The 27933-nt window shown below is 38.0% G+C and overlaps 1 protein-coding gene across 7 annotated transcripts in view; it reads right to left on the bottom strand.

The window, feature by feature from the left end:
* TMTC2 (transmembrane O-mannosyltransferase targeting cadherins 2) overlaps positions 1-27933 on the bottom strand; it is a 537933-nt gene that overhangs the window by 324385 nt on the left and 185615 nt on the right. For all 7 annotated transcript variants that reach the window (XR_014295268.1, XM_082635122.1, XM_082635123.1 and 4 more), the window contains one exon: positions 4911-5739. Coding sequence is in view for 6 of the 7 variants with exons in the window: in XM_082635122.1 (XP_082491248.1) it covers positions 4911-5739 (829 nt within the window). In the remaining variant the exon portion in view is untranslated. The remainder of the gene's footprint in view (positions 1-4910; positions 5740-27933) is intronic.

Raw genomic sequence — 27933 nt, 5'->3', positions numbered from 1 at the left:
TACCTGGTATATCAACAGCGAATTTTACACTTTCACTTCCTTTAATGAATGTTCATTTTATCTCTAAACAGGTTCTCTAAACTCTTTCAGGAGAAAGATTATGACTAAAGTTTATTCATCAGTGTATTCGTTACTGAATGCCCTCTCTCTACCAGGCACTGTCCTAGTCGCTACATATATAGCATTAAAAAAATGCGAAACTCCCTGCCTTCTGTGTCGTGCATTTTAATGGACACTGACAATGCATTCAAACAATAAACACAGAAACATGGAAAATACAGTATGTCAAATGGTCTGAAGTTTTATGGGAAAAACAAAGTATGGAAAGAGGATAGGGAATGCTAGACAAGGCAGAAGCAGAGGGGTAGTTGCAATTTTTCAAAAGGTAGTTTTACGTAAAGCACCTTATTGATAATGCAACACGGGACTGGAGACCTAGAGGAGGTGAGGGAGATAGAGGTGAGACTGTCCTGGGAAAAACATTCCAAGAAGAAGCAATGACAAGTGCCAAAGCCCTGAGGCACGGGCTTATCTGGAATAGAAAAGGCACATCAAAGGGGGCCAGTAGGGCTGGAGTGAAGCAAGTGAAAGCAAGGCTGGGAGATGTACAGTGTCAAGTCTCTATTGTGTGCTTTGACTTTGGGAGAAATGGGTACCAGTAGAGGACTGGGGGCAGTGAACACCATACTCTGGCTTACGTTTCAAAGGAATCATTAGGGCTACTGATGACAGGCAGATGCTAAGGATGGAAAAATGGAAGCAGGAGTTCAGCTCAGACATGTAAAAAGCTTGGAACTCATCACTCCCATTCTTACAACAAGAATACACTAAAGGAACTGCAAAACCAATGGCTTTTCTTGGGGACTTCCCTGATGGCACAGTGGTTAAGAATCTTCCCGCCAATGCAGAGGACATGGGTTGGATCCCCGGTCCGGGAAGATTACACATGTCGTGGAGCAACTAAGCCTGTGCACCACAACTACTGCACCCGTGCTCTAGAGCCTGCGAGCCACAACTACTGAAGCCTGCGTGCCTAGAGCCCGTGCTCCGCAACAAGAGAAGCCACCGCAATGAGAAGCCCACGCACCACAATGAAGAGTAGCCCCCGCTCGCCACAACTAGAGAAACCTCGCGTGCAGCAACGAAGACCCAACACAGCCAAAAAATAAATAAATAAAATAAAATTTTTCTTAAAAATGCTAAAGGAACTGCAAAACCAACGGCTTTTCTTGGAACCATCAGTGAATTGAGGTCACTGGGCAAACCATCACCAGGAAATCTGGAGAGACTGGAAAATCCAGTCATGCAGAGATGAGATTACCTGGAGCAGAAACTGATAGGAACAAGTAACTGGCGATTTTGAGAGGAGTTGCTGGAAGCTGAGTTGTAGAAGAGCTTCAGTAAGAGGGAGAAACTCCTGGAGGCCACGGTCTTAGGGGCCTCTACTCTTTTGTGGGTTTTACCTCCAGGGACCCCCATTCTCACATTGAAGAGCCAAGAAACAGGCCTTCCTGGCTCTACAAGAGGAGGAGAAATATAAATTTTATGAAATAAGCCCTGATCCTCCTCCATAACAAAGGTCTACTCTCCAGGGGAGGGGCCTTACCCAGAGCTGTGGGAGACAGTCACCCCTATCACTCCCATCCCCTCTGGCCTTCCTGTCCCAACTAGGAGACACAGGGAAAGCTAAGAAACTCTCATAAAGGTTACAGCCCAGAGGCACCAGGATTTAATCACTAAATAAGGGGACACTTCCCTTCTCCTACATTTAACCAACACACTTACAGGGTTTCATGATAAAAGTGGTGAATTTACAGCAGAAAGAGATGCAAAATACAGACTCTGAGTTCTTGGGGAAGCCCAAAGACAACAGGGGAGACAAGTACAAGGACACCAGGGAAATACAATGCCTCTGGCACCTATAGCTACAGCAAACATTAAACCCACGCCCAACTCAGAGCCAGATTAACATTAAAACTCACATTAAGCCTATTTACCTAAGTTCCTATTACCTGATACATCATGTCCGACTTTCACAAAAGCATGCTAAAAGGCAAGAAAATAGAAGCAAGGAGATTACTTTAGAGGTTTTTAGTAATAACCTGATGAAAAATGATGGTGACTTTGGCCATGATGTTAGCAGTGGAGGTGGTAAAATGTGGTCAAGTTCTGGATGTACTTTTGAAGAGACAGCAGAGAGGATTTGCTGATGAAATGGAGGTAGGGTACAAAAGAAAAAGAGGAGGTATGGATGACTCCTAAGTGTTGGTCAGAGCTTTTGAGAAAATGGAGTTGCCACCAACTGAGATGGTAAATGCTGTAAGTAAAGCAGCTGGCTGGGGCGCAGGTTGGGGAGGGGGCATTATTCAGGAATTCAATTTCTGATGTCTCAAAAGATTTATACTATTGGTCAGCTGTGTACTCATTTAACTAATAAAATTTGGAGTACCTAAATACTATAGCACTTCTTAAGTACTAAGAAGGAGACATGGAAATATATCAGAAACCAAAGACATGCTTAATAATTGTTTTACTGAGTGAATGGATGAATGAAGAAATGATCAGTCATCTTAACCATGTCACCAAAATAACTTCAGCAAAATCGGAATCCTAAGTGTCAGCAGTACAGTAGCTAATGCTGGAAAATATCTAGGAGTCTACGAAATGCTTTTGCTTAGTCTGGGACAGAGACTGCTACTTACACTAGCATCTCAGTATCTGCCCTCCCCTTCCTCAAGAGTAATAAAATTTGGCTGGGTGCTTAGCTTCCCCAAATAAAGATAACATTTCTCAGCCTCCCTTGTAGCTAGGTGTGGCCAGTAGTCTGGGAGCAAGCATGGTGTGGCAATTTCTGTGATATGGTCTTAAAGAGAATGGGAACACCCACCATTTGCCCTTTCTCTCCCTCTTCCTGTTAGCTGAAGTGCTGATGTGATGCTGAGGCATCTTGGACCACTTGGACAGGGTGACACTACTGAGATGGCAAAGGAACAAAAGCAAAGGAGCACGGATCCAGAAAACCTATGGCGCCATCTTATCAGCGCTGGACGGCACAGGCTTAGATTGTTACATGAAAGAATAAAGTTTCTATCTTATTTAAGCCACTGTTATCTTGGCTCTTTGTTACAGTAGCTTAACCTGAAACTTAACCAATACATTTAACAAATCCTTACAACAACCCTGTGATGAAATTAATATGCTGGGGTTTTCTTTTAATTCCTGACTGTGTATCTCTTTCAAACAGCAGGAAAATAAACTAGCAACATAGCCTTGTTTTATATACTTACATGTACCAGTGAAGAAAAACTAGCTGAAAAGCATTCTGTGAGAACTGATTGCAACAATTTTTACAGCAAGATTGCGGTTCAGGCATTCAATAAACTGTGCAGCACTCACTACGTAAAAAGCCACATGGTAAGATTTTTCCAAGAGAATTGAGAAATCCTATGCTCTGTATTAGCTCAATTTTAATGTTTCTACTCCCATTAAAATCTCCGCAATCTATTAAGCATTATAAGTACCAACAATTAGTCCCTTGGCTGAAAGAAATGAATAGTGGTTCACTGAACTCTTGACTTAATTGGTAATCAATCGATAGGGGTGTCAGAGTTGTTTCTGGGGCATCCAGATCTTTGGATATATATATATATATCCTGATACATATCAGCAGGCCATTCCATTCATTAGGAACAGTTTCACACATTCAGTATTTGAATAACTGGTACAGAAATGTGTTGGAAAAAGTGGAAAAAGCCCAGTTCAAATGCTATGCAAGCAACCATAATTTGAAGGATAAAACACTAAAAAATGCCTTATGAAGAACAAGACTCTGTGGCACTATTTACTATGATATATTTCTACACTTAAAATGCACACTTATTTTCATTCAACTGCTCTCTAGCTTCTCTCATCATTCATTGCCTAAACCAGACAGATCACTGAATTAACAGCTTTTAACTATTCATTTATGCTTTAAAGGCTACTTTCTACTCAAGCAATAGATTCTGAGATTTACTAAAACAATTTTTTAAATCAAAAGCAGTAATGAAAAATATGTTCCATCTTCTCCTTGTATAGTGAAAAGTTTATTCCCTTAATTGACTTAAGGACTTTCAAATAAGAATATGCGAACTGCTTGGCAATACCCAGATTATTTAGTCTCTGCAAAGCTAAGGGTGACTCACACTTGCATGCACACACACTGATACCTATAGACACCATGTCAAGGTTCAGAGGTGGCCTTACCTCCAAATCTTTTAAAGGTATCAGTGTAAGCCTCGTGGTGTTTCCTCAGGCAGTGCTTAGAAAACAGAAGAGCTAAACTATACTTATGTGGGATAACCTGACTCTCATGGCATGATGAAAAGAGATGGTGTGCGTACCAGTATTTTAGAATGCGGAAACCAAGGCTTTTTCTAAATTCTTACAGGCGTCAGTATTTTTACACAATAGGAGCTCTAATTCCTCTGGACAAGTATACTCAGAAACATAGGAAAACACTTCCCTATTCCAAATATGGAATGCTGGATGTTTCTAAAATAATGGTACTGCTCCCTCGCTTAAAAAAAAAACAAAAATTATAGGGCTTCCCTGGTGGCGCAGTGGTTGTGAGTCCGCCTGCCGATGCAGGGGACACGGGTTCGTGCCCCGGTCTGGGAGGATCCCACATGCCGCGGAGCGCCTGGGCCCGTGAGCCATGGCCGCTGAGCCTGCGCGTCGGGAGCCTGTGCTCCGCAGCGGGAGAGGCCACAGCAGTGAGAGGCCCGCGTACCGAAAAAAAAAAAAAATTATAAGTATTGAGTAACAGAACCTCTTCTTCCTTAATACTGCGTGTTTTAAGGCTAGAAGCAAAGATAGAAAAAGGCAGAAACCGTAAACCGTCCAGGCAAAAGCAGAAAATAAGACATTACCTTTAGCTGGGTTCACTTTTATCCCTGACCTGTACAGCACCTCCTCATTCTGCCACTCTCCGTTCCGGATCGCCGTCTTGAGTCCGTAGAAAACAATTAACGTAGCTGCAGCATAAAAAATCAAGCTCTTGAGAAAGCGCTTTCGGACTCTGACGTAAAGGGCTCTCGCACCCACTGTAACAAGGAGGCAGAAGCCCATGCTAGGAATATACAGGACTCGCTCGGCAATTACAAAGCCGACGTAGAAAAACAGGTTCGTGGCAGGAACGAAGGGTATGATTAACAAAGATAAAGACAAAACAACAATGTTCTCTGTAGAAGGAAGCCGTGTTCTCTGCGACACGTGATTTTTAATGCCATTTTCTACTTTGGATGGAAAGCTGGGCTTAATCTCGGAGTTCCGGTACTCCGCCTCTGAATGGCAGCTATGTCCATTGGCATTCTGCTTGCCATTGGTTACAAATTTCCCGCTGCATTCTCTTTCTACGCTTGGGCTCTTCAAACCATAGTAGGCAAGGAGGAGGAGTCCAGTATAGAAGGCCACGGTGTGTAGGTTTCTCCAATCACAAATTGTTTTGAGCAGAGGCACGGCATCCATGGACCAATCAAAACTGAGGGTATCTGGGCAGAGCAACAGCCAAAGGTTCTTGGTCGGCAAGTAGAAGAAGGTGAGTGTGCGAGCCAGGAGGCTATCCGAATCAGCAGCAGGGTTGTCAGAGTTGGAAAAGCTTGGTGGTTTGTTTCCCATCCAGTATAAACGGGCACCCAAAAGGGAAGTTCCCCAGAAAGTTAACAAACTAATGCTGAGAAAAAGAGACAAGTTCTTCCTCTGAAACCAAAAGAGAGGGGGAAAAAAAATTAAGATCATCATCAAGACAACATAGGAATACAACACTTAGAGATGAAACATACTTTGAATGGATAACTAAAAACAGAGCATTAGGTTTCAAATATGTGACTTCGTTTCCATCTCCTTTAAACGTGCTTACAGATATTGTAAGCTTAAAAAAAATGGACTGTGGAATTCTACTCTGCATATAACTTTTTTTTTTTTTTTTGCGGTACGCAGGCTTCTCACTGCTGTGGCACCTCCCGTTGCGGAGCACAGGCTCCAGACGCACAGGCCCAGCGGCCATGGCTCACGGGCCCAGCCGCTCCGCGGCATGTGGGATCTCCCCGGAGCGGGGCACAAACCCGTGTCCCCTGCATCGGCAGGCGGACTCTCAACCACTGCACCACCAGGGAAGCCCTCTGCATATAACTTTTGATGAGTATCTTTTCTTCTTGTTCCTCTCTAAATATCAATAACCAAAACTTCAATTTCTTGACCTCTGTAAAACGGGTTGAATACATTTCCCTCTCGAAACAGGTGTCAGGTCAAAATAAGACTACAAAGTGGAAGTACTTAGCACTGTATATGGGATATAGTAGACATCTAATAAATGTCTTCTTTCATTTTATAGTTTAGATTCTGGGGAAAACAAGGAGCAGACATGCCAAAATATATGGAGTATGACAGGATTCTGCATGGCTCAATCGCATTTAGCAACAGGTATCCCCGCTTTTCAAAAGTTCACTTTATGCCACCTTGCTTTTACAAAAGACCTAAATTAGTACCTATTTTCATTAACAACAACAAACATGCAAAGAGGATTTTCACTTTTACAGAAAAGGTGAAAAGTGGAAATAGGTTCAGCATGTGTTTCTGCAGGGAGCCATCTACAGAGGCAGTGCGTACCCCAGTGAGTGGCACCACCAAGCTCCTTCCCCGGGAGCTATACTCAGTCAGCATCGAGCTGCCATAGCTTTAAACTGTTTCTGTGAGCATTTGCACTTTATCTTGATTTATCTGGTACTTCCCTTAGCAAGATGTGCCCTCAGGTAATAGCTTATTCGCTTTAAGCCATTTCGGCTTACAAAAGGTTTCACAGCAACAATTAAAAACCACGGTATGTCTATGCCAGTCCCCATTTAATTGTCTTGAATCTCCTTGCAGAATTTATAAACTGGGTTTTCATCTGCTACCCTGTGCTCTCAGTGACATCAGTGACAATAAACATCTAATAAGACTCCTCGTGAATCCTAAAATTTTCATGTCGATAACTTTTTAAAAATAAAATGACTTTAATAATGGACTTATTTCAAGAGAAAGACAGAAAATTGTGAGAGGAAGGCCAAAGGGCATCCCTGTTAATGAGAAATTTCTGGCAAACTCTTTCAACCTGAATAAGAATTTAGTGACCTCAAATAATTTAAGTCCTGAAGAAGCAGCGGGGAAGGGGGAAGGATGGACACCATATCCCAACTTTAATGATCCACTGCTAATGTGATCTCTTACTACACACATTCTGGCACTATATAAAACTATCTTCCTCAAAGACATTCAGAAATGTGCTTGGAACCATGCAAAGAATATGCCAAATATTTAGTTTAAAAAACAATCTATAAAAGGCAACAAAAGCAAATATAAACAAGTGGGACTACATCAAACCAAAAAGCTTCTGCACAGCAAAGGAAACCATCAAACAAAATAAAAAGGCCACCTACTGAATAGAAGATAATACTTGCAGGTCATGTGTCTGGTAAGGGGTTAATATACAAAATATATAAAGAACTCATATAACTTAATAGAAAAAAACAACAATCTGGTTAAAAAATGGACAGTGGATTTGAACAGACATTTTTCCAGGGAAGATATACAGATGACCAATAGGTATAGGAAAAGGTGCTCAACATCACTAATCCTCAGGGAAATGCAAATCAAAACCACAATGAGATATCACCTCACACCTGTTAGAATGGCTATCGTCAACAAGACAAGAAATAGCAAGTGTTGGCAAGGAAGTGATGAAAAAGGAACACTTTTGCAGTATTGGTGGGAATGTAAAGTGGTGCAGCCACTGTGGAAAACATTTTTGAGGCTCTTCAAAGAATTAAGAATAGAACTACCATATGATTCAGTAATTCCATTTCTGGGTATTTATCCAAAGAAAACTAAACCACTATCTTGAAAAGATACCTGCACACCCATGATCACTGTTCACTGCAGCATTATTTACAATAGCCAAGACATAGAAACAACCCAAATGTCCATCAATGGATGAATGGATAAAGAAAATATGGCACATATACACAATGGAATATTATTCAACCATAAAAAAGAAAAGCCTGCCAATTGCAACAACACAGATAGACCCTGAAGGCATTACGCTAAGTGAAATAAATCAGACAAAGGGCAAATATTGTATGATCTCACTTATAGGTGGAATATTAAAAAAAAAAAAAGCAAAAAACTGAGCTCATAGATTAAAGAAAACAGATTGGTGGTTGCCAGAGGCAGGGGTTGGGGGGATGGACAAAATGGTTGAAGGGATATAGGTGGTCAAAAGGTAAAAACGTCCAGTTATAAGATAAGTAAGTCATGGGGATGTAATGTATAGCACGGTGACTGTAGTTAACAACACTGTATTGCAAATTTGAAAGTTGCGAAGAGAATAAACTTTAAATGTTGTTGTCACAAGAAAAAAAACAGAAATTTGTGTGTCTGTGGCGATGGATGTTAACTAAACTTACTGTGGTATTCATTTTGCAATATATACATGTATCAAATCATCATGTAGTATACCTAAAACTAATACAATGTTAAATGTCAATTATACACCCCCCAAAAAGAAAAAAACCTTAGTCCACAAAACAATATATTTTGAGCATGTACAAGTTCTATTAAAACAGTGTCTGTATTAAACTGTCACTGGCCTCTCCTCTGACTCTCTCTTGTTCACCCCACCTCTAATTGCTGGAAGCCACAGAACTCATCATGGACCATCTGCTCCACCTCTACTCTGAACCAAATAATCTCAGCAAGGATCGTGATTTTAAAATTTATTAGGAAATACTAATGACACCACCTTAACTTTCCTTCATCTCCATGGTCATTTATCCAATTGCCTGTTGGGCACAGTCATAGACACCTTAGGTACCTCAGACTCAAGATGCCCAAAATAGAAACTGTTCATTAATATCGTATCACAGTAACACTAAATTCACAGAATTAACTGCCTCAGTGTTTTAAAAACATCTGTGGCAGACTTCTGCTCAAAATTAATTCATGTAATGTTATATGGAATTTTTAATGGTTGGGGGAGTAATATGTTCATTCATCACCAAGCTTTCAATTTCAGGTCTGCCCTATCAATATGCAATATTTGAAGACTCATTTTCATCTAAGAATAACTTTTGCAAACTATTCTTTTGCTCCCCTGAAATTCTACCTAGCAAAAGTCCTAAAATTTCTTGATTTTAGGGAAAAAAACGCATAAAACCATATGTTTAAAGTTGTAATAACTTGTTGGATCAATCACGAAACTGAGTATTCTTAGATTATGCAAGAGAGAAACACATCATTTGACAAAGACAAATGAGGCCAGGTATCAAGGTATCATAAAGGAGACAGATCTTGGAAAACAATTCAACTTTGAATTTGTACCAAAGTCCATTTTGTAACTAAGTATTAACCAAGTGTTCTAGGTGTAATTAGGGCCATTCTATTACAGAATCTTCTGGTGGGGGTAAGCAGAGAGGATGAGCACAAGGAAGAAGGCATTACAAAAAACAAGCTGTAATCAGGCAAGAAAAGCAAGGGAGTAAGAGAACCTTGGGGAAGGAAATTAATCAGGTTTCTTTGCTGGTGTGAAACTCCAGAAGAAGTTAGCCTTAATAATTACATAATTCTATGATTCCTAAATATAGAAATGTCATAAGGCAAACCTACCTTATCCATTAATTTTTAATAAAAGCATCATTAAATTTTAATAAATTTCTATCAAAATAAAACAAGATTTAAGATACGATAAAATCATTCTAGTTTAATAATGCTGGAAGAGTATTTAAATATACTAAACTACAAAATAAAAATGTGAGTAATGAAAACTATTCAACGATAGGCTAAGTGCTGAGAAAATGAGAAAAATGAAAAAGCATAAAAATAAAACACTAGCATGAAGTACTTTACATTTTAAAACATTTTCACATACAGTCTCTGATTTAAACAACTGACATAATAACTAAGATCAAGAGACATAAAGGTTGTGAACTGAGATGCTCCATACACTCATTCTGCCATAATGGTGAAGTCTACAAGGGCTAAATAAATTACATTATTAAAGGAAAACTGAGCTAACAGGTAAAAGAAAATTGATGTTTAAATGTTTAAAGTAGAAGAGTTTCTAAAGCCTTGTGATAGGCTGATACTTTACAAAAGTGTTAGCCAAAGTTTGAAATTGCAACTTTCAAGTCTCTTTAATGCCTTCTCGCAGAATTTTGTTTAAAATTATCACCTATAAAAATGGGATTCTGATAAAACCAAATCTCTCTTCTAACCTCACATTCAGTATTCCTGTGGAGATGGCCTTAAAAGGTGAAAAAAAAAAAGCATGAAAAGATTTTATTTATTAATTTTAATCCTTACATTCTGATTTATGGATTAAATCAAATTAACAATTTTTTATTGAGCTACAACTAGGAGCCAAGTGACCATACAATTAGCCTCAGCATTTCTGCATTGTTTTGTTCTTGGCTTGGTGCGTCAAATTGATTCAACACAGTTATTTCAAAGATAAGGCATGAGAGTTCTGATGAACTGCCACCATAGACTTGAAAGTCAAAACTAGTAAAAACCACATATAGAAGATGAATTCCAAAGTCTGGGAAATTTAAACATGATCTAAGTATAACCTTTGATTGGGAGCATTAGAAAACGATTGAAATTTAATAGCAAAAGCATAATCAGTTCATTCAACACATCATTAAGGCTGCTTGGTGTGGCAGACACTCTTCTTCTATGTGCTGGACATACACCTGTAAGAAGAAACGAGAGCCCATGTGCTCTTGGAGCTTTGTGTATTCTACTCTGCCTAGAAAAATACTTTGAAAGGAGAAAAATCTTAGTGTTTTCAATGATAGTTTTCAAACCTAAAGGACCATCAATATCAATTGTGAGCTTTTAAAAATACTGATACCCTAGTCTGACTAAAATCTCCATAGGAGACTGTAATATATAGGCAAGGCTGAGAATCATCACATATTTTGCACAAGTCTAATTCTTATTACTACCACTAAAAATACTGTTGGACTCTGGCTTTCATTTCACAGTCTAAGGCATATTTTCCTCATTCTAAATGAAGAAACCATAATGAAACATAAATAATGCTTTCTTTCAGTCTCTGGGACAAATTGAACTCAGCATAATAAATGAAAGTCAGGCTAAAAAGGAATTGAGGTCTTTGGAATAAGTAGAATTCAGGGTTGAAATATTCAAGTCTTGTTGCGACATTCAGAAGACAGAGGGTTCGTTCTCAGAAAAAAAAAAAGTGAGACTTCTAAGTATGAACCACAAAAAGCAAATAATCCAATAGTAAATACAGATGTGAAACTACAGACAGGAAATTCAGAGAAAAGACAACAATAAACATTTGAAAAGATGCTCAATCTCATTGATTAATAAAATGAAAGTTGACGTGAAAAGAATATATTTCAAATGAACCTAAGTGAAAAAACAAACAAAAAAAAATAATTGGATATTAAAGTCCCTGAAATTGTGTTGAAATGACAACTATCGCACATTGTGAAAAACATAAATTGTACAATTTGGGTGGAAAATTTGGAAGTGTTTAGGAAAATTAATAATTTGTATTCCCTATCATTTGGTAATCTGGATTTAGTTACATACTCTCTAACAAAACCTCTTAGATCTAAATACAATGTCATCTAATGCAGCACTATTTATAAAAGCAAAAATAAGGAAATAGCTAAAAATTTCAATAGAGCAATATGAAAATAAATTATGGTATGACCATATAATCTAATCTATAAGGTAATTAAAAGGAAGACCAGGGCTTCCCTGGTGGCGCAGTGGTTGAGAGTCCGCCTGCCGATGCAGGGGACACGGGTTCGTGCCCCGGTCTGGGAAGATCCCACATGCCCCGGAGCGGCTAGGCCCAGGAGCCATGGCCGCTGAGCCTGCGCGTCCGGAGCCTGTGCTCCGCAATGGGAGGGGCCGCAACAGTGAGAGGCCCGCGTACCGCAAAAAAAAAAAAAAAAAAAAAAGGAAGACCATATATATAAACTATATATAATATATATAAAGAGATACAAATATTTATATATATGCATACATATATATCAACATGAAAAATGCTATATAGCAATTAAGACAAACAAACCAAATCATTTTAAAGTAACATGACTAGTGAATAATCATTGTGTAAAATATTCGTATCATAAAACCATATTGGCTATTCAGGAAAAAATACCATCTATTTTTCACAAATGCATACATATATATGTAAAGGTTTTTTGTTAGCTTGTTTTTGTTTTTTTTCCCAGTCTAGAAATAATTACACCAAACATGAGATGATGAAATCTCTGGGACAGGATAGGGCAGGGAGATGGACTGATAGAAAAGAGACAAAGGGGGGCTTCAAATTTCTGAGTAATTGCTATTTATTCACAGCCTCCCAAAATTTATTGTAAAAAACAAGGTTTGACAATTCGATGTGCCTAAACGTATATTTCTTGGGTTTAAAAAAAAATTTTTTTTTGAAATATTCAAATAATGTTAACAAATCTAAATTCTGGTCATAGGTACTTAAGAATCTGATGTGTTAGTTCCTATAATTTTCTATATTTAGTATTTACTGTAGCTATAATTTTATAATTGTTTCTTAATTAAAAAATACTTTTCCATGTCCCTATTCAATCTATCTACAATTATTTTGTGATCCTTGCCTTAATTTTGCTAGAAAATCTCTTAATTTCATAATGCACCCTAGTTGGGATACTAAATTATGATAATATTACCCCAAAGCACTCTTTTATATCTGGGGTATAATCACTGACACATCCTTGAATCCCCAGAAGCTAATACACACTCTGACATTTGTAGGTATTCAAATAAATTATTCTTAAACTAACTCTGACCCTCAAACCAAAAGTTTGTTTATACCTATCATCTCACACATTTTGAATCTTGTTATGATAAATCCCCACTCCTAATCCCTTATGAAGCCTCATAAATTAAACAGTATTGCACAACTCCAAGGCTATTTAAAAATAGCTTGTTGTCATCATATACAGAAACTTGGCCATGTCACCTTTATATCATAACACCTTTTGCCTGTTTCCATCTTTCTCCATGAAAAGTACACACAAAAGCAATGACATATGTTCTGGAGGAACAGTTTTCTGACTACAACTTCATTCCAAAAGTAGAATTAGAAATGGGAAATTGATTGCATCACTAAAAAAATTCTTATCAGACGCATTTTATGTCAATTATTGAAGAGACAGGGTTCCTTCATGGTTTAATTCACTATTTACTTACAAAATGATATAAATCTGCTTTATGAAAGTCTAATTTCTCTAAAAGTTCAAATACATTCATCTTTAAAAAAATTCTCCTTTAACATAAAAAGCGAAATCAGACCTAATCTCCATTTCATTTTAAAGAACTATACATTGCTAATCACAAAATCTTAGAGGGATTTTTATGGAACTGTCAAACACAGGAAATCATAGAATGGAAATCAGCTAAGAATATAAAGTTCATGGTTGACAATTTTATCTCTATGCTTTGGACACACTAATCAAATACAAGAATGTAGCTACAGCTTAAGCAAATAATGAGAAATTTATCATAGAACATAAAAGTCTTTCCCACACATCACCTGAAATATGAAGGCAAAGCTGATGAGAAGACCCTGCCCTATTAATTAGTGGTGATGTCTTCATAGAAGCCCTGTGGTGATTTTCTCCTATGGGGAGTCTTTGACTAAAGAAATAATACAAGAGAAAAGCAAAAATCAACTACAACAGCTCCCCTCTCTATTATTCAAGGAAAACTCATGACGGCAACCTCAACACTGTCTTCTGCTCTCACAATCTGTGAGACATAAAGGAAACTGAAAGGATTATTTTAGACTCAATGAAAGAAAAATGTAAACATTCTGCCTTAAAGTATTAAAACCATCATGAGACTCACTTTTTGGCAAACTAATGAAAATAAATTACTTAAACATAAGGCCCATTTAATTCCAAATTAAGCCCTTGGCAATGATAGTAGAGTTGTAATAATAACGTAGATAAAAATCAGTATCTGAAAGTTATAAGAATAACTGAGAGAAAAGGCTATCCAGACATAACAAAAATCGAGCATTCCCTATTTTGTATCCACCATTCATCACTGAAGTCATAAGCTTTCACTTTATCAACAATATAGGATTTCTCCTCGCTGTCCTCCTCTCTGAAATAGTTCTCACTGGAGACTCACTCTAAAACATGAATGCAAAAGCAGATTTTTCTGAATATGTGACAAAAAGGAATGCATGGCTAAAAGTATAATTAGAAATTTTTTTCTAGAATATATTCATGTGATTAATCAAAGTTTTGTCATAACCAAGTTGTCAGGTAGTTCTGTTTCCCTTCAAAGGAAAAATGGGTTTCCTTATTAATAATTACCCTCTATACAACATCAGAAACTTTTTTCCATACCAACTAACAGACAAAAGAATTTTAATGTTTGGTATTTCAAAAGCTATAAAGAGGTTCAATGGGTGGGCATATCCAGTCTTTGTGAGGAAAGAATTTAAAAACTAAGGGCATTTAAAAAAAAAGTATGTTGGTGAGATACTTCACACTTTAGATTATAAGGGATTTTTTCATTTATTCAAGCTGACTCTACAATACACCATAATACTTTATTAAGTTTGGCCATCTATCAGGAAGTATTTCACATATCCAGAAAAATATTTAGCATCTCAATAAAATCAGTTATAGATTGAAATTCACTGATGAAAATGTACAGATTTTTTTAGACCAGATTATAACTTACCCAACAAGGTTTTCATCAAGGGAAAGTATAGTTATATAAAAATCCAAAGAGTGTTGAAGCGTATTCATGTATCTGATATAAGGAATGACACAGGATATTTATCTGAAGTTTAAAATCAAATATATCTGGATCGATTTGGTAGTAAAAAGCCACCAGAAACAACAGGATTTTCTTTCTTATTTCAATTACAACCACAACTATTAGCCTATTTGAAATCTTCTCATATTTCTTCATATATGATACTAGCTAACATTGGTAAAAATGGACATTTAGAATAGTTTTTAAATGTGATGTAAAGAGAAGAAACCTAAGACAACCATCTATTCTTCTTTCATTTAAGCGTACTTGAAAACACCTCCTTAATTTTACTTAAAATTTTGTTTTATTTATTCCTTAAAAGGTGTTACCTAGTGTTCACATCTTGATTTCAAATACCATTTTCCAATAAAAGGAACCAAGGTTCCTTGGAGAAATGTACTGATTTTAGGACTGGAGCAGGAAATATACAAGATGATCCTGGAGCATCTTGTAGTGCTAGAAGGTAAGAAAGTGCTCAAAATACACACACACACACACACACACACACACACTCACGCACCCACCTGTGGGATGTGGCAAAGTGCCAAAGGGACACAGGAGCTTACTTAAAGAGCTCCCCTGGCTGAAGCCAGAACAATTTGAGCAGTAAAATAAGTAGTATTGGGTTATAACCTAAAGTATAAAATATCCATGAGTCCATACTGATAAATAAACGATATAATAAAATGATATGAAAAAAGGGGAGCAGGAGGGAATCACTTTACAGTAGAGAAACCTGAAAAACACTATCTCAGCCAAATGATCAAGGTCAACCTGAACAGTGATAAGTCATGTTGATAGCATGTACCCTTCATCCTTGATATTACATGATGCAAATGTCACTTTATCTGTGTGATTCCTCTCAAAACCCATAAACCCAGTCTAATCATGCAAAAAACATCAAGCCAATTCTAATAGAGAACATTTTACAAAATATCTGACTAGGAATCCTCGAAACTGTTAAAGTTTATCAAAAATAAAGTTTAAGAAGCCACCACAACCAAGAGGAGCCTAAGCAGACATGACAAATAAATGCAATGTGCTATCCTAGATGGCATCCTGGAAGAGAAAAAGTACATGAGGTAAAAATGAAGGAAATCTGAAATAACTATGAACTTTATTTAATAACAACATATCAGCATTGGTTAATTAATTGTAACGCAGATACTATACTAGTGTGAGCTGTCAATAATAGGCAAAACTGTATGTGAAATATATGGGAACTCTGTTCTACTGAAGTTTTCTGTAAGCCTAAAACTGTTCTAAAAAATAGTCTCTTTTAAAGAACGGTTGTTACTAGAATAAAAGCTGCTAGAAACCAAACAAAATTAAATAGATGGCCTTTGATAGATCAATATCTGAAAGCTACGAGCCAAGAAATATTAATAACTGACAATTAACATCAACATAAGTGCCTATTAACATTTTACATGTCTTCAAAATTAAAAGGATAGAACAACAAAATGAAGTAAATGCCCATTTAATTCAGGTTAAAGGACCACAGTTGTTTATATGGATTGTATGAGAGATGATATACCAATTTCAAATCCTGTTTGGGTTTTGTCTGACACTCCACAGCTTCTGTAGTTGACTAGAAACCCCCAAACAAGAAGCAAATATCAAGGAAAGGACGCTTCTAAACACATAGCTAGGGTGTTTTGGTTGGCATGGTGACCCAGTCTTCCTCATTAAGCTAACATGGGGAAATCAAGCAGTTAACAATTCCTTGTGTACCCATGGCAAGCTGCTTCCAGAGCTAACTATTAGAAACTGAAGTACCCAAAGAATTCAATTACTGAAACTGCAAGGGGTGTGCCACAGCCCCTACCCCATTATACTAAAAGCTAGCCCCTGAATGCCAGCCTTCAGAGTAATCTTGTTTAGCTTAAAATAAGGGGTTTAACACTTCCCACCAGGCAGTGCGCTATGGTCAAATCAGGTTAGCCATGAAACAATCCAGCCTTTATGAAGAAAATATGTGAAGAAAATAGCCTTCGTGACCTAAGAAACAAAAAAAGCTTTAAACCAAAGAAGACACCTCTCTATCAAAACACTTTTGGTTCTTATTAAGCTTCTTTGCCTATACTTTAAGATGACACCTAATAGGGCGAGAAATCAAAATAAAGGAGCTCAAAATTAATTGAATTTGGAAAAGGACCTCTTTTTCCATCCATTTCTCCTCAAATGGGCAACTGCATTGCAAATGCATTTCCTGCACCAATGGATTAAACAGCAACATTCTTTTAACTCTGTGTGGCTTTAGTGAGACAAACCAGCCATTATGAGATGCGTTCCAGTCTCATTAATGAGGTAAGCATGTGAGTCCAGCATTTTTGGAAACATAAAGAGACAAATTATAATGAGACTTCACTTAGTGGGGAGGCCAAGAGACATCCATCTTCTCTCAAAGAGAATAGACAGCTATTTAATGAGTGTGGGAGTTTTCCTGTGAAGACACAAAAGACACCAATAAGAAAAGGAAGATTTTATACATATATATATATATGTATATATATACATATATATATATATATATATATATATATATAAAACAACATACATACCTAATAGGTAGGTGTTCGTTAATAAGCATAAATTTAATGCTTAATGTCTTTACATGGAAATAAATGTGTCCCCATTCTATAATTACACTTGTCTTCTGCTAAATATGAAGAGTAAATTCAATGTCAAAATGGATGAATGATTATTCACTTTCTCTCAGGGTTAAAAATGTAGCCTTTTATCTATATAATTCTCATGTGGATTTTGTCTATATTCGCAAAATGCCCACTGATGTATACAATAACACTTTTTTTTGATTGGGAAACTGAGGTAGAGTAATCAGAGTCTTTGAAAGAAAATGTTCACTTGGGAAAACATCCATCAATTTTTTAAATTCGTCTCTCAATATCTGGTGATTACAACCATTCAGAAATTCCCAGACAACACTCTGGCACATACTTAGGCATTATAATTATTAGTCATTCAGAGCAGAATTAAACAGAACTGGAATTCTCAATAAGAACACCTGAGTAGAACATTCCGGGTTTACTAAGCAAGGAGAACGGGGGTCATCACCTCTCCTCCCCTTTACCCTTGCCTAACTGAAAACAGAATAAACAAGTGCCCATGCCAGATTTTCAAGTGATCAGAGTAGGAAGGGAAGTTACGGTTACTAGAATCTACTACAGAAAAAAAAAAAAAAAAAACACTACTTTCAAAATTTTTTGGGTGGACTATTTGGTTTGTTCCCTTGAATATAGGAAGAGATGTGAGGAGTAGCAAAGTAGTGATATCAGCGGTAACCTAAGGCTAGTTATTTGAAAGTACCTTAAAAACAAAATTTGAGTCTAGGGATGGGTGATGTGAGAAAAGACGAAAAATATAATTTGAGTTCTCATGAAAATAACAGTCATCTCTCAACGTCTATGCATCTTATTACTATGAAAGTGAAGTTCTTCTGGAAAGTAAATAGTAAACCTAGATGGCAATACTTATTATAAAGAAGTGGGATATCTTTTCTAAGAGCACCAAGTAATATTTGTACCATCAAATAAGCATTTTTAAATTCATGCTTTTATTAGCTGAAATTAATCATCAAAAGGGTGACCCTCGATTACACTGACTTCATGAATAATAAACTAGTTGCATGTTTCATGTTATGCAGACACAGAAATGATTCATATAGCTGCCAAGTGGCCATGAGCCAGATGTTTGAGAACACACGAAAATACTAGCAAGTTTTCAGTTCAGATTCTGTTCCGATGGCCTCTCCAAGTGTGTCTTACTTGCCAGAAGCTTAGCAACTTAGCAAAATGCAATTTTGGGAGCCCACTGGTGGTGGCTACCAATCTAAACAGATGGAATTTTTATGTAAATATTACCTACCTAATTTCTTTTTTTCCCTCTTTTATTGTGAGATTTGAAATTAAATTTTAATCATATACTAACTTTTAAAGATTATATATGTGATCTAAGGTGTTTCAGAAAGTTCATAGGCAGCTTCACAAGAAGATTTTGAAACAGAAAGGAATTTGACAACTGTGAAACCCATGTAACTATTGCAGTATTTGTCTTCCACTTGAATAAGATTTCAATACAACCCAAAAGTTTGATCTTACTTCAAATTAGTTTAAAAAAAGAATTCTGCATTTATTAAATACCTATTTTGAGGGGCATTAAAACTCTCCCCATTAATCTTCCTTTTTAAGCACGTCCAGCCTTTGGATTTATCATTAAAGTAGTAGATTTCAAATCTGGTTAAAATCTGTTTTTTTTTTATTAAGATGCAGATCTTTGATTTTTAGCAATATCAATTTTAAAAAATCCTAGAGTTAAGATTTACTGCAAAAATCTCTCAATGAGTCTTCAAAACATATTTGGATAATTCTTTCAGCCCAACACAGCTCCAATTAGCACTAATCATTGCCATGCCCTAATTATTTAAAATTAAATAAATTGAACTTACACGTGCAAACATTTTGCAATTCACCCTGCATCCACTTCTCTTTTCAAGTTAACTCATAAGATTAGACAACTTGGTTTAATAGATTATTATCATTGGATTAGATCCAAAAAGCATTCGTCTTATGGGAATTTTGTCTTGCTTTAATAGTTGTGGTTTAGTGGATGCTCCCGAACTAAATTGTCAATCATTTTGATTGGCTCCTGGCCCCAAGAACCCTGCTGGGAGACAAGCAAGAAGCTTTTTTCCAGGTGTGTGACTGGTGCTCAGTAAGTGTGGACGAAGCAAAGGGCAAGTGGAAAGGACTGGTTAAAATACCTGACTGGGCTGCTCCGGCTTCCAGCGCCATACTTAACATGCCCTTGTTCAAACACGGTAGTTATCCCTGTCCCCACGTAACGTGACCAGTTAGGCACCTTCAGTACAGCAACGAACCAGCAACACTTAGAAGTGTACAAACTCATGCAACCCATGCCACGGGCAAATCGAACATTAATAAAACCCACAGTGTATAGTAACACTGTGCTATAACTTTTGGTAGCCAGAAAATAATAAAAATTACAGGATAGGCTTGAGTCTTTATTTAGCCTCTGTGACTCAAGCATTCCCTTTTAAGGAGTATCAGGAAATTCCATTCTCGAACAGGTTCCGTAGCAACTCCTAAACTAAACAGCCGCAAAATTTTACAATGAGGATCATATTTCTTAATAAATCCATTTTTCTTCTATTCTGGACCATCAAATCAACCCACATTATCTTGTTCCTTTAATAATCTAAACAAATGCAGGTTATCCAAATGATATGCTAACGTGAGTACAAATTAAGCTCCATTCTATTTTTCCATGAGAGACCAGATATTATGAGGAAAGAGAGAATTGTGTGTAACTGCCTAATGAATTCAAACACCTGTTAAGTCATTTTATCCCTCCCAGATAAGGCCCCAGAATCTAGTGAAGAGGGCAGTGCCTAGAAAACAACATTCTATTTTGTCATTATATTTCACTGTGAAATGTGGGGCGAAATCATTTATTAGTAGGAGTAACACTAATTATGAAGGTTTAGTAAACATTTTACAGAATGTTTTTACATATATTATCTCAAGGGATGCTTTCTAAAACCTTGTTTGTAAACTTTGTGAATTTGTATTTTACGAAATGGTAGGTGGGGGCGTCCCTGGTGGCGCAGTGGTTAAGAATCTGCCTGCCAATGCAGGGAACACGGGTTCGAGCCCTGGTCCAGGAAGATCCCACATGCCACGGAGCAACTAATCCCGTGGGCCACAACTACTGAGCCTGTTCTTTGGAGCCCGCGTGCTACAACTCCTGAAGCCTTGTGCTCCATAACAAGAGAAGCCATCACAATGAGAAGCCGTGCACCACAATGAAGAGTAGCCCCGACTCGCCACAACTACAGAAAGTCCGCGCACAGCAACAAAGACCCAACGCAGCCAAAAATAAATAAAAACATAATAATAAAAAATTTTTTAAAAAGGGTAGGTGGAACTCAGACGAAATGGGTTGGTCAGAATCCCAGAGCTAATGGGTAGAAGAACTAGGACTCAAAGTTATGTCCTTTAGGGCTTCCCTGGTGGCGCAGTGGTTGAGAGTCCGCCTGCCGATTCAGGGGACACAGGTTCGTGCCCCAGTCCGGGAAGATCCCACATGCCGCAGAGTGGCTAGGCCCGTGAGCCACAGCCACTGAGCCTGCGCGTCCGGAGCCTGTGCTCCACAACGGAAGAGGCCACAGCAGTGAGAGGCCCGCGTACCGCAAAAAAAAAAAAAAAAAAAAAAAGTTATGTCCTTTAAAAGTCCAGGGTGCTATGCCCTCCCCCTCCCCCCAACCAAACCACACAGCTCCCACTCTTCAACCACCATCTCCAGTCCTTCAGGAGCCAGGTTCCTTAACCTGCTCTCATGCTCTCCAACCTCGAGGTGTTATCCAACATAAAAGACCATCACTTCCACAGGAGAGGCTCATAAAACCACAGATGGGGAAATGCTAGAAGAGGTCTAGAGATCAGAAATCTCTATTTGTAAAAGCCCAGAACTTTGGAAATTATCTCCTCAATGTTTATTTTTGCAGTGAGGAAATGGATGTCCATAGAGTTTAAATGTGTTCCCCAAGGACAGAGAGCTATTTGGTTGAGGTCAGGACCACAGATTTCATCTGCCTTTGTGTTTGTGGCAAGGAACTTGATCCCTCTGCTTCTATTTTTAATGACTACTCTATAACAAGAAACTATAATGATTCGGGAATAATTATTAGATTCCAATGTCATGGACCTAGTATTCAAAGCTGTCCAAAATTTGGCCCATCTTTACTACGTAAACTTCAAAATTCCCTAAGTAAAAAAAATATATAATTTAATAGATCTCTATTGGAGTATAATTGCTTCACAACACCATGTTACTTCCTGTTGCACAACAAAGTAAATCAGCCATATGCATACACGTCCCCACATCCCCTCCCTCTTGAGCCTCCCTCCCATCCTCCCTATCCCACCCCTCTAGGTCATTGCAAAGCACCTAACCAATCTCCCTGTGCTATGCTGCTGCTTCCCAGCAGCCAACTATTCTACATTCGGTAGTGTATATATGTTGATGCTTCTCTCATGTGCCCCAGCTTCACCCTCCCACCCCATGTCATCAAGTCCATTCTCTATGTCTACCTCTTTATTCCTGCTTTGCAACTAGCTTCATCAGTACCATTTTTTTTTTTTAGATTCCATATATATGTTAGCATACGGTATTTGTTTTTCTCTTTCTGACTTACTTCACTCTGTACGACAGATTGCTAGGTCTATCCACCTCACTACAAAGAACTCAAATTTCATTTCTTTTTATGGCTGAGTAATATTCCACTGTATATATGTGCCACATCTTCTTTATCCATTCATATGTCGATGGACATTCAGGTTGGTTCCATGTCCTGGCTATTGTAAATAGTGCTGCAGTGGACATTCTGGTGAATGTCTCTTTTTGAATTATGGTTTTCTCAGGGTATATGCCCAGTAGTGGGATTACTGGGTATTATGGTAGTTCTATTTTTAGTTTTTTAAGGAACCTTCATACTGTTTTCCATAGTGGTGGTATCAATTTACATTCCCACCAACAGTGCAGGAGAGTTCCCTTTTCTCCACACCCTTTCCAGCATTTATTGTTTCTAGCTTTTTTGATAATGGCCATTCTGACTGGCCTGGGGTGATAGCTCATTGTAGTTTTGATTTCCATTTCTCTAATAATTAGTGATGTTGAGCATCTTTTCATGTGCCTCTTGGCCATCTGTATGTCTTCCTTGGTGAAATGTCCATTTAGGTCTTCTGCCCATTTTTTAACTTGATTATTTTTTTGATATTGAGCTCCATGAGCTGTTTGTATATTTTGCAGATTAATCGTTTGTCTGTTGTTTCATTTGCAAATATTTTCTCCCATTCTGAGGGTTGTCTTTTCATCTTGCTTATGGTTTCCTTTGCTGTGCAAAAGCTTTTTAAGTTTATTAGGTCTCATTTGTTTATTTTTGTTTTTATTTCTGTTACTGTAGGAGGTGGGTCAAAAAAGATCCTGCTGTGGTTTATGTCAAAGAGTGTTTCTCCTATGTTTTCCTCTAAAAGTTTTAGAGTGTCTGGTCTTACATGTAAGTCTTTAATCCATTTGGAGTTTATCTTTGTGTATGGTGTTAGGGAGTGTTCTAATTTCATTCTTTTCCATGTAGCCGTCCAGTTTTCCCAGCACCACTTATTGAAGAGGCTGTCTTTTCTACATTGTATGTTCCTGCCTCCTTTGTCATAAATTAGGTGCCCATATGTGCATGGGTTTCTCCCTGGGCATTCTATCCTGTAACATTGATCTATATTTCTGTTTTTGTGCCAGTACCATACTGTCTTGATTACTGTAGTTTTGTGGGATACTTTGAAGTCAGGGAGACTGATTTCTCCAACTCCGTTTTTCTTTCTCAAGATTGCTTTGGCTATTTGGGGTCTTTTGTGTTTCCATATAAATTGTAAGATTTTTTTGTTCTAATTCTGTGAAGAATGCCACTGGTAGCTTGATAGGGATTGCACTGAATCTGAATTGCTTTGGGTAGTATAGTCATTTTCCCAATATTGATTCTTCCAATCCAAGAACATGGTATATTTCTCCAACTGTTTATGTCATCTTTGATTTCTGTCACCAGTATTTTATAGTTTTCTGAGTACAAGTCTTTCACCTCCTTAGGCAGGTTTATTCCTAGGTATTTTATTCTTTTTGTTGCAATGGTAAATAGGAATGTTTCCTTAATTTCTCTTTCTGATTTTTCATTGTTGGTGTATAGGAATGTCAGAGATTTCTGTGCATTAATTTTGTATCCTGCAACCATACCAAATTCACTGATTAGTTCTGGTAGTTTTCTGGTGGCAAATTTAAGATTTTCTATGTATAGTATCATGTCACTGGCAAATAGTGAGTTTTACTTCTTCTTTTCCAATTTGGATTCCTTTTATTTCTTTTTCTTCTCTGACTGCTGTGGCTAGGATTTCCAAAACTATGTTGAATAAGAGTGGCGAGAGTGGACATCCTTGCCTTGTTCCTAATCCTAGTGGAAATGCTTTCAGTTTTTCACCACTGAGGATGATGCTTGCTGTGGGTTTGTCATATATGGCCTTTATTATGTTGAGGTAGTTTCCCTCTATGCCTATTTTCTGGAGAGTTTTTATCATAAATGGGTGTTGAATTTTCTCAAAAGCTTTTTCTGCATCTATTGAGATGATCATATGGTTTTTATTCCTTAATTTGTTAACGTGGTGTATCACATTGATTTGATTTGCATATATTGAAGAATTCTTGCATCCCTGGGATAAATCCCACTTGATCATGGTGTACAATCCTTTTAATGTGCTGTTGGATTCTGTTTGCTAGTATTTTGTTCAGGATTTTTGCATCTATGTTCATCAGTGATTATTGGTCTATAATTTCTTTTTGTGATACTTTTTTCTGGTTTCTGTATCAGGGTCATGGTGGCTTTGTAAAATGAATTTGGGAGTGTTTCTCCCTCTGTAATTTTTTGGAAGAGCTTGAGAAGGATGGGTCTTAGCTCTTCTCTAAATGTTTGATAGAATTCGCCTGTGAAGCCATCTGGTCCTGAACTTTTGTTTATTGGAAGATTTTTAATTACGGTTTCAATTTCATAACTTGTGATAGGTCTGTTTATATTTTCTAATTCTTCTTGGTTCAGTCTTCGAAAATTGTACCTTTCCAAGAATTTGTCCATTTCTTCGTGGTTGTCCATTTTATTGGCATATAGTTGTCTGTAGTAGTCTCTTATAATCCTTTGTATTTCTGCAGTGTCATTTGTGATTTCTCCTTTTTCATTTCTAATTTTATTGATCTGTGTCCTCTCCTTTTCTTGATGAGTCTGGCTGAGGGTTTATCAATTTCCTTTATCTTCTCAAAGAACCAGCTTTTAGTTTTATTTATTTTTGCTATTGTTTTCTTCATTTCTATTTCATTTATTTCTGCTCTGATTTTATGATTTCTTTACTTCTACTGACTTTGGGTTTTCTTTGTTCTTCTTTCTCTAGTTGTTTTAAGTGTAGGGCTAGATTGTTTATTTGAGATTTTTCTTGTTTCTTGAGGTGAGATGGAATGTTATAAACTTCTCTCTTAGAACTGCTTTTGCTGCATCCCATAGGTTTTGGGTCATCGTGTTTTTGTTGTCATTTGTTTCTATGTTTTTTTATTTCTTCTTTGTTTTCTTCAGTGATCTCTCGGGTATTTAGTAGCACACTGTTTAGCCTCCATGAATTTGTGATTTTTTTTATAGTTTTTTTCCTGTAATTGATTTCCAGTCTCATAGCATTGTGGTCAGAAAAGATGCTTGATATGAGTTCAAGTTTCTTAAATTTTTTGAGGCTTGATTTGTGACCCAAGATGTGATCCATCCTGGAGAATGTTCCATGTGAACTTGAGAAAAAAGTATATTCTGTCACTTTTAGGTGGAATGTTCTATAAATATCAATTAGACCTACCTGGTTTCTTGTGTCATTTAAAGCCTGTGTTTCCTTATTTACTTTCTGTTTGGATGATCTCTCCATTGGTATAAGTGGGGTGTTAAAGTCCCCTACTATTATTGTGTCACTGTCGATTTCTCCTCTCATGGTTGTTAGCATTTGCCTTATGTATTGAGGTGCTCCTATGTTGGTTGCATAAACATTTATAATTGTTATATCTTCTTCTTGGATTGATCCTTTGATCATTAAGTAGTGTCCCTCCTTATCTCTTGTAACAGTCTTTATTTGAAAGTCTATTTTATCTGATATGAGTATTGCTACTCCAGCTTTCTTTTGATTTCCATTTGCATGGAATATCTTTTTCCATCCCTTCACCTTCAGTCTATATGTGTTCCTAGGTCTGAAGTGGGTCTCTTGTAGACAGCATATATGTGGGTCTTATTTTTCAATGCATTCAGCCAGTCTGTGTCTTCTGGTTGGGGCATTTAATCCATTTACATTCAAGGTTATTATCGATATGTATGTTCCTATTACCATTTTCTTAATTGTTTTAGGTTTGTTTTTGTGGGTCTTTTTCTTCTCTTGTGTTTCCTGCTTAGAGAAGTTTCTTTGGCATTTGTTTAAACCTGGTTTGGTGGTGCTGAATTCTCGTAGCTTTTGTTTGTCTGAAAAGCTTTTGACTTCTCCATCAAATCTGAATGACATACTTGCTGGGTAGAGGAATCTTGGTTGTAGGTTTTTCTCTTTCACCACTTTAAGTATATCCTGCCACTCCTTTCTGGACTGCAGAGTTTCCACTAAAGAATCAGCTGATAACCTTATGGGGATTCCTTTGTATGTTATTTTTTGTTTTTCCCTTGCTGCTTTTACTACTTTTTCTTTGAATTTAATTTTTGTTAGTTTGATTAATATGTGTCTTAGTGTGTTTTTCCTAGGGTTTATCCTGTATGGGACTCTCTGTGCTTCCTGGACTTGGGTGACTATTTCCTTTCCCATGTTAGGGAAGTTTTCCACTATAATCTCTTCAAATATTTTCTCAGACCCTTTATCTCTTCTTCTTCTGGGACCCCTATAATTCGAATGTTGGTGCATTTAGTGTTGTCCCAGTGGTCTCTGAGATTGTCTTCAATTCTCTTCATTCTTTTTTCTTTATTCTGCTCCTCGGCAGTTATTTCCACCATTTTGTCTTCCAGCTCACTTATTCATTCTTCTGCCTCCATTATTCTGCTAGTGATTCCTTCTAGTGTATTTTTCATTTCAGTTATCGTGTTGTTCATCTCTGTTTGTTCTTCAGTTCTTCTAGATCTTTGTTAAACATTTCATGTATTTTCTCAATCTGTGCTTCCATTCTATTTCTGAGATTCTGGATCATCTTTACTATCATTACTCTGAATTCTTTTTCAGGTAGATTGCCTATTTCCTCTTCATTTATTTGGTCTTGTAGGTTTTTACCTTGCTCCTTCATCTGTGACAATTTTTTTTTGCCATCTCATTTTTATTTTTTTATTTTTTTAATGAGTGGGATTGTATTCCTGTTTTACTGGTTGTATGGCCTGGGGCTTCCAACACTGGAGTCTGTAGGCTATTGGGTAGAGCTGGGTCTTGGTGCTGAGATAAGGAACTCTGTGAGACTTCACTCTGATGAATATTCCCTAGGGTCTGAGGTTCTCTGTTAGTCCAGCGTTTCGGACTCAGAGATCCCATGGCAGGAGCTTCTGCCCAACCCTGGGCTCGCAAATCAATATCCCACAAGCCGCATGGGGTGGCCAAAAAAAGAGAGAGAACAATAACAAAGTAAAAAATAAAATTAGTCTAGGAAACTAACCGATATGGTAGAAAGAATGTAAAAATAAATATATAGATGAATCAACAACCAGAAGATACACCAGTAACACAATAGTAAAAAAGAGGAGGAGTGTGGAAAAAAAAAAAAGTGTGGTGGGGGGAGGGGGGAGGCCTTGGCTGTGGAGAGAGGGGCCTAAGCAAGGGCGAGGTTTGGGTGGTGGGCGGGGCCAATGTTCAGGACCCAAAGGGCTGGAAAAGGCTCTGGGGGCTGTGGAATTGGGGCTTAGCCTCAAGGAACAGAAGGGGCCCCAGCATGCCTCCTACCCCTGGTCTCAGAGGGCAGGGGACCTCACTTGGGAGCCCAGCAGGCTACCTGGGCTCAAGTGGGCAGGGCAAACACCCTCCTCTCCTCTCCTGCTCCTCCAGTCTGGTGTCTGGGAAAGCCCCTCCAGCCTGCCTCTCCTGATCTTCCTGCCCTCCCTCCTATGCTCCCAGGACCAATGCAGCTGGGGGGTCAGGGAAGAAGGGGCCTTGGAGGGCAGGGGACCCACCGGGGAGCTCAGCAGGCTCCCCGTGCCTTAGTGGGTGGGGCAATAGCCCTTTGTTCCTCTCCCACTCCTCCCAGAGGGCCCCTCCTGCCTGTCCCTCCTGATCTCCCCAGCCTCCCTCCTATGCCCTCAAAGACCCATGTGGCCTGGAGGGGGGTTTGGAGGGCAGGGGATCAGCCTGGGAGCTCAGCAGGCTCCCTGGGCCCAAGTGGGCCAAGGCAATCACCCTCCACTCCTCTCCCACTCTTCCTGGAGAGTCCCTCCTACCTACCTCT

Source organism: Mesoplodon mirus, assembly GCF_964341445.2.
Source record: "Mesoplodon mirus genome assembly, chromosome: 11".
In the NCBI taxonomy this organism is placed as follows: Eukaryota; Metazoa; Chordata; class Mammalia; order Artiodactyla; family Ziphiidae; genus Mesoplodon; species Mesoplodon mirus.
Note: the sequence above shows the minus strand (reverse complement) of the source record. Positions and strands in the feature narration are given on the sequence as shown.